The sequence below is a fragment of the Poecilia reticulata genome, linkage group LG17, assembly GCF_000633615.1.
Source record: "Poecilia reticulata strain Guanapo linkage group LG17, Guppy_female_1.0+MT, whole genome shotgun sequence".
Taxonomy (NCBI): Eukaryota; Metazoa; Chordata; class Actinopteri; order Cyprinodontiformes; family Poeciliidae; genus Poecilia; species Poecilia reticulata.
This window is the reverse complement of record NC_024347.1, coordinates 7,786,320-7,794,174: the sequence shown is the minus strand read 5'-3', so window position 1 is coordinate 7,794,174 and position 7,855 is coordinate 7,786,320. Positions and strand designations below refer to the sequence as shown.

Genomic DNA, 7,855 nt, shown 5'->3' with positions numbered 1-7,855 from the left:
GGAGGACCAGCTGCAGCGACGCCAGCAGCAGGAGGGGGAAGCGAGAAGCGAGACAGAAAGGAGAAATGCAAGATAAGTTATACACACACTGCTGTGATAGAGAATGTGCTCACTAATCCTGTTTGCATATAGGAATTATCTATCTAGAAAAGAACATTTTGAAGGTTTAGGTACAATGTTAGATAAAATCGTTCATTTTGTACCTGTTAACTCAGTCCTTAACAGAAGGACCAGTGATCCTCTTAGGGCCCACGAGCCATAGATTGGGAAACTGTGAAGGAAAAAACTGTAATGGCTAAAAGTTAAGAAAAAAAAAAACTGATAGCGTGATACGGCTAAATTACACCAACTAGAATATTATTACAGATTCAAAGCTAATAAATGATTTGCAAATGTTTTAATTATTTTTACAATAAATGCTAGTTTGGAACTAAATTAAACATCTCTAAGTGTTGAAGATAATTGATATTGCAGTGTTGAAATATTATTAAATATTTCTTTGCATTTAACTGAAACATTTAACTTAGAGTTTAATTCTATAAAGAATCTACAAATTGATTGAAATTGGTTTTGTGTTTGTGCATTTTATATTGGGATGAATGAAAATTATTATGAGAAGAGATCAATTTTACTACAAAATTGAGTAACGGATGAAATTATTGACCATTTAATTTAAAATATAAAAAAAACGTACATTAACTTGTCTGAAATGCAAGGTTAAGGGAAAGTCTGAGACTTTCAACAACCTGGGAGATGTAAATGGCTACTAAAAACTGATGATTGTGAGTAAAAGCAACATTTTCTAGATTTCAGTCTAAAACATTTTAATTTAGATTTGATTGATAGTCAATGAATTTAAAAAGAAAGATCTTTTATTAGAGGATTTGAGATTTGGTTCAAATTAAAGATGGACATTTTTATTTTAGATAAATAAAATAGAAATGTTGAAAGCTGCTGAATTTAACAAAAAAATGATGAAAGGTAAACCTGTAATTAAAAAGATTTGTTTGTTAAAGGATCTTCTAAGAGCAATAAACTTGTGAGTTCACCTGAATTAACTATTAATCCTCCCAAAGACTTTATGTGAAGCTAAAGTGATTGTGACACATGGGCAATGCCATGTGTAAAAAAGGGGGGGAAAGGGAAAATGGTGAGGTAATACTATATAACTACTAAAAAATTCTTACATAAAAGTTTTTTGTTATGAACTTTTGAATTAACAAATACTGCTAAATGATGATTGATGCTTTTTCTAAATGAGTTGAAATAGTTCCAGCAAAGCATGCTTTTGAAATAATTCATGGGAGAACTTATAGATTGCCTCTGTTTGCTCCAGACTTACAGAAAGCAGATGAAGAACAAACATTAGCAGATTATATGATCAGAACTCTTAAACTGAAGAAAGTGTCCAGCACAAATTTACTGCCTTCTGATTCTCTTCCTTGGCAGGAGGCCGCTCCCATTGAGCCAGGAGACTGGGTCTGCATTAAAGTCATCAAACGAAAGAACTGGGCGAGTCCACAGTGGGAAGGACCGTTCCAGGTGCTGATGACAACACCAACAGCTGTAAAGATTGCTGAAAGACCCAGCTGGCTACATCTCAAGTCACTGCAAGCTGCAGAGAGTGTTGGACCGCTAATCCTGAGTGACGGGGAAGCCTGGCTACACAGGGGTTCCTGACCAATAGGGCGGTTCGTCTCAACGCCAGTGAAGAAACTCGACGCATCCTCACTCTTTAGTTTGGGGGTTTTGACATCTCTGCGCGCCGAGCAGCAATGGAGACTCTATATGCCAGATGGATCTTCTACTTCGCTGTGACTGCAGCATGTCTGATGTTTGGAGGAGGAAGTGACTTCACTTTCCACCCACATGACTACAGCACCAACCTGTGGTGGCAGCTGTTGAACAGGACTGCTCACGAGGACAACGAGGAGAATTGCTATGTGTGTGCGCAGCTGCCAATTGTCACACACAACTCAGGTCTGCGTGCAGGACACATCACTGATGACAAACAAATGTGTCTCTATGGCCTAAGCACACAACCATGACTCAGCGTGCCAATGCGAAGAAAATGCAAATGGTACAAAAAGGATTATTCTGTTCTACTTTGGACATGAGTTGCAGCGAAAGGGCTTTTTGGATCTATGAACCGTTCCCTGAATTCTGACGTGGAAACGGTTTCCACCGTTTCCACAAACCACATGGAAAATACCAGAGACCATTTCTTTAGCAGGAACTAAACCCGGGTCTCTGAGGAGCTGCGTTTTGAACGACGGACACGTTCTCTTGGGATGTTACCTTGGAATTTGTGTAAAAAAGTTTACACCTACTGCGACACGACACCGGATTACATCAACTGCATTGCCTGCAGGGGTCAGAGGGCGACCCCCGGCTGCAAAGTCTGGAAGGACAACCCAGACTGACGACTTGCTTCAGGAGAGGAGTTTCAACATCACACATCGGACGAAAGAACGACAGGAAATAACTCTGTGCAGTGCCATAGTGCCAGGAGACTATGGGTCACGGGTGATGGCAGACTGGTACTTCCTGTGTGGAAATGGAGCTTACATGGTCTTGCCACGCTATTGGGGAGGACTGTGTGCTTTGGTCCCCCTAAAAAACCTGATTGCATTCATCAGGAAAGGACAACACGTTTTAGCTGCCCGCTCCAAGCGTGCAGTTATGACAGAGGTCAAACACAGGAGAGGTTTGAAGTCATGTTGAGATCAATAGATATGAATTACTGCAACTCATCAACAGCACACAGCAGCTGGCAAACGGCACCATGAGAGAGCTGACTGAACTGAGAAACATGGTTTTGCAAAACCGTGTTGTACTGGACTTCCTCACAGCCTCTCAGGGAGGTGTTTGTAAAATCATTGGCCCAGCGTGCTGTACATTCGTTCCTGACGAAACAGGAACTGGTGGAACTATTTCTGAGGCTCTACATGACCTGGAGGAACTTAAACATTATGTGGAAAGTGGAACGCAAGGATCTCATCCTTATGACTTTCTTTCTTGGTTCATTTCCGGACCATGGTGGAATTTACTGCTGAAGCTTGGAACACCTATTCTGGGTGGTATGATTTTTTTTTTTTTTGCCTGTTCACAAGTTGCATTATTCCATGCCTTCGAAGCATGATGCTAAAGACAATTAACACTGCTGTGATCAGCTATCAGCTGGCGAAAATAACCTATGACACAAATGAAGACGACTTGTTTTCTGATGATGAAGTTCTGTAATCAATAAACAGATTAATTCATTTGCTGAATGATTCCTACACCGAAAATGTGAAAACAAGTGGTGTTAATGATGAGAAAACTGCATTTGATTTTTTGCTGTTTCTTTTATTTTTCACTTATTTCATCATATTCATATATTCATTGTGTATTTTTTTTTAAAAAAGGATTCTTGCATTTATTGGATCTATTCTTTTCTTTTCTATGCTTGGCTTTTGAATAAAGTTTACACACATGGTAAAATGATAAAAAGGGGGGAATGTTAGACATTTTTTGGTATTATCATTTTGTTATTACTTTAGTTCATATTCAGTCTAATGTTCAATTTAAAGTGTTCTCTTGTATAAACTGACCTGGAGGCCCCATCTGCCTGTTTGTCTTCATATGAAACAGTTAACTGTGTGTTTCCCAGACCTTAAATTACGTTTCTACAGGTGCCTTCTTACCAACCGGAATACTCCCCATCTTAGAAACTGCCTGTGTGCAGTAATAAATTGTCTCTTACCTATCCTCCCAGTTTCTGCTTGATAATAAAAGACGAGCTGTAACCAAAGGTCTTCGGAACGCTCAGTGTACGTCTTGGAGGAGCAGTTTGCTGAGTCTTCTCCTTTTGCAAAAGCGTGGTCTTAAAATTCATATATGTTGTCTGTGGTTCTTTTAATGAAAGTTCAAAAGGAAAAACACCTATCAGATAGCACCACTACTTATTGGATTATTGCATAAAATCCCAATAAAATACATTGAAAGCTTTGATTCTAACGGAAGAAAATGTGAATATGTTTAAGGTGTGTACATACTTTAGAAAGGTGTTTGGATTGAGAAAAACTTCAGTGAGATCCCTTAAACAAGATTAGATTGTCTTGCTGTTGAAAGTGTAAAATAAGCCTGTGAATTTACACATACATCCAAAGAACAGAAAGAAATTAGTGGAATGTTGTTAGAGACATGAGAATCACCAACTCACCAGCTGGTTAGGGTCCCCAGGCTCCTGGAATGTCTGATGCTGCATGTTGGAGGGGCTGCTGGCTCCGGCGGGGCCCCATCCTGTTGCCTCTCCTGTGCATAGGGTCTGCAGGAAAGCCGTGGCAGCTGCACATTGCCTGAGAAGACCCTCTTCACGGCATATCTGATGTCAGGGTCCTGGAGGAGCTCAACACATGAGGCCGGCTCTGAAGAGTCCCAGTGTCTCTGGACGGGACAGGACAAGCGTGTGAAAGGGGCGAAGAGGGAATTCTACAGGGTCACTTTGGTCACAACTATAAGTGCTAGCTTTGATCTAAAGAATTAAGGCTGATCACTAAATGCCAAACTGAAACCAGATGCTCTATGAAAACCGATTCACATACTACTTAAGAAAAAATATAGTTTCCTTCTTGAAAACTTCAGAAAAATAAAACTCACCATTCACTTTGATTCTGTTGTTTTGAATTTTTATGACTAAAGACAATAAATTACATTTTTAAGTTTAGAAAACAAAACAAAAAATCAACATTCTACAATAAACTGGGCATGCGAAAAAAGCAGCTGCAGGATTATCCTGATTTCATAAAGAATTAGGAAGTGTTTCAACTTTCAATATAAGTATTTAGAAAATCTAGGAAAAGACTGTATTTTACATATTACAATAGTTTCAAAAGGTAAGCAGTAAACAGAGCCGGTTTAGTGACGAGCCTTTCAGAAGACCGGTCCGGCGTTATTTTTGGAAGTCTTATCTGATTTCAGGTCCTGAGACCCCCACGCTCCTGCCTCAGACACAATAAGAGCTTCTTACACAGATCCAGAGTTCAGGATTCAGCTTTTAGGGCAACTTTGTTTTAGCGCGTCAGTGCCAGGGGGCCGCAGAAACCTGTGTTTCTGGCCATGTCCCATGACCCTATCACTTCATCTGCCTGAATGTTTCACCTTTCCATAAACTGTCACCTTTCTTCACCATCACTGAATAAGATGAGAATGACAGGAAGTTAATCAGAAAGGGATTGTGACTTTTATTATTCATTTAAATTGAGACAGTTTGATTCCGCATTACTGTTGCCTATTTTGACAACAAAATTTTTTTTAGTCAAAGCAGAAAGCTTAGTAGGTGGCATATAACTATTAAAATACAGTTTAAATGCATAAATAAAATCCTGTTGTAGTTAAGATTATTAGATTAAGTTTCTTTGTAGCTAAAAAAAAAGAGAAAATATCCTAGTATGTGTCCTTACATGCAAATGGATTTAAAAGTTGTCGTCTATAAAGCTTTAAATGTTTTCCTACCTCTGTAACGTAGAAAAGTCTGGAGTTATTTCTTCTCATACTTTCAGCCACTCTGTCATGGGAACAGTTGAGCTTGGAAGGAAATGCCAAAGAGGAGGATGCAGGAACCCCATTTAAGATCAGATAGGAGCTTGTCTGAGGCACCAATCCGTCTTCTGACTGTCACTCAACACGTCACGCTTTCCCCGCCTCCTCAGCTGTCAGCTTGTTCCGCTGATAAACACCTACCACTCATGGTACCACTTTTGGCTTGATGCTTCACGGCAGCAGCTTTCACACCATGACTTTATCAGGCCCGTAACATGTAGACATTCTTCCTTAAAAAAAAAAAAAGTGGATTATTTTGTGTAAAAAAAGAAAACATAGAAAAACCTCATGACCTGCATGACAAGATATCATTCATATGTGTCTATCTGGTGGCATAATCTCTTGATATCAAGCACTGGTTCTACAGGTTAGGCTCCTCACAGACAGGTTTCATAAGGCAAGGTGATATTTAAAATTATGCTTTATTTTTTTTCACTAGTCTTAGTTTTGAGTTTCTGCTCAAGTGTGTATGTGTTGAACTTTAATGACCCTGCCTGCTTCTGATGCGTACCCACATGAAGCAGTTTGAAAAGCAAATACATAACAGAGGAGAATGTGAGCTCAAACTTATTAGACTCTAACTGACTGCCTTTGGATTCTCTGCTACTTTGTACTTGTATTATATATTAAAATCTGTAATTTTTTATTTAACATTTTATAAAACTTTATAATCAATAAGGATTATTTATATAACACATTTCAGCAACAAGGCAGTCCAAAGTGCTTTAGATCATGAAAACATAACATTATAGTCAACAATTGTAAAACCAGTAAAAAAACAAAAAACTGTCAACTGCCCCGAGATAGCACACGATGTTAAATCAACGTTGAAAAATAGTTCAATAGAATCGTTGATTTTTGGTTGAAGTCGACAAATGACGGTGGATCAACATCAAACAACCATCCAATCAAACCGTTGAAACTGTGTCAATGAATCAGTGTTGTTTTGTCGTTGAAATCTAATGACTGAAATGCCGAGGTCTGATTAATGGTTGATTTTTGGTTGAAGTCTACAAATGACGGTGGATCAACTATAAAACACACTCTAAAAAGAAAATAGTTGAACCAACTTAATTGAATTGCTTCTGTAAACCGAAGCAATGTAAACCAAGCAATTCAATTAAGTTTATCCAACTGAATTAATTAAATTTGTCCAACTTCATTTATTAAGTTTAACCAATTAAATATATATTATAATCATCCAACTCAATTTGTTAATTTATTTTTAACAAATTTATTAAGGATATTTAAGATAACAGATTTAAGTAAGTCTCACTCAAATCATTTAGTTTACTTCAAAAATGGTAAGTAAACTTACATAGCACTTTTCCAGTCATTTTGACCATGAAAGCGCTTTACACTAGAGTCACATTCACACATTTATTTAATGCACAGATCAGTTGGGGTTAAGTGCCCAGGGGTCACATTGACATGTGGCAAGAGGGAGCTGGAATTRAACCGTCAACCTTCTGATCACAAGACAACTGCTCTACCCACAGAGCCACGGTGGCCTACCAGGGAATCTGTCCCTGGTTAGCTTGAGTCATTGTGTCAGACGAGRGATACAAATGTGGTATCGAACTTAATTATTTCAAGTAAAGTCAAAGTGATTCCAGTGTGTTTCAGCACTGGTCCTCCAAGCCCTGCAAGTTTTAGGCATTTCCCTAATTCGACACACATGATTTTAATTGATGTCTGATTAACGGGGTTTTGCTGAAATGAAAACACACAGGTCAGTTTGTCTTGAGGACAAGGTTTGGGGAAGAACTCGTGATCTAAATGTTCAATCAATGGAAGCTGTTTTTCACACCACTCTACCCCCGACCACCCACCTGTCACCTGGGCCCATCTACCCCTCAATCTCCTCCCCCTTTCCACTCTCCTCCTTGGGCTCCGGGTGAAACAATTTTAATTTTAGGTGAGGGTTTTAAATTTTCACATTTTATTTTGTAAGATTTTTTTGGCTCTAGTGGCCTTTATTTGATAGTTAATTGACAAGAAAGGGGGAAGACATGCAGCAAAGGTTGCCAAGGTCGGGAATCGAACCTGCTGGGGTGGGCAACTCCAGGCCTCAAGTGCTGGTCTCCTGCAACTTTTAGATGTGCCTCTACTTCAACACACCTGAGTTAAATAATAAGGTCGTTAGCAGGACTCTGGAGAACCTGCCTGAACAGAGGAGGTGGTTCAGCTATTGGATCTAGGTGTGTTCTACCAGGGAGACATCTAAGAGTTGCAGGACACCGACCCTCGAGGACCAGGATTGCCCACCCCT

General features: G+C 39.2%; 1 protein-coding gene across 2 annotated transcripts in view; it reads right to left on the bottom strand.

Moving 5' to 3' along the window:
- The window catches only part of LOC103479174 (cAMP-specific 3',5'-cyclic phosphodiesterase 4C-like), a 143,180-nt gene extending 137,367 nt beyond the window's left edge, over nucleotides 1-5,813 (bottom strand). For both annotated transcript variants that reach the window (XM_008433465.1, XM_008433466.1), the window contains exons 1-2: nucleotides 5,497-5,813; nucleotides 4,205-4,428 (exon numbers count right to left, since the gene is read on the bottom strand). In XM_008433465.1, the coding sequence (XP_008431687.1) occupies nucleotides 4,205-4,428; nucleotides 5,497-5,535 (263 nt within the window). In that variant the 5' untranslated portion in view covers nucleotides 5,536-5,813. The remainder of the gene's footprint in view (nucleotides 1-4,204; nucleotides 4,429-5,496) is intronic.
- Between the last annotated feature and the right edge of the window lie 2,042 nt (nucleotides 5,814-7,855).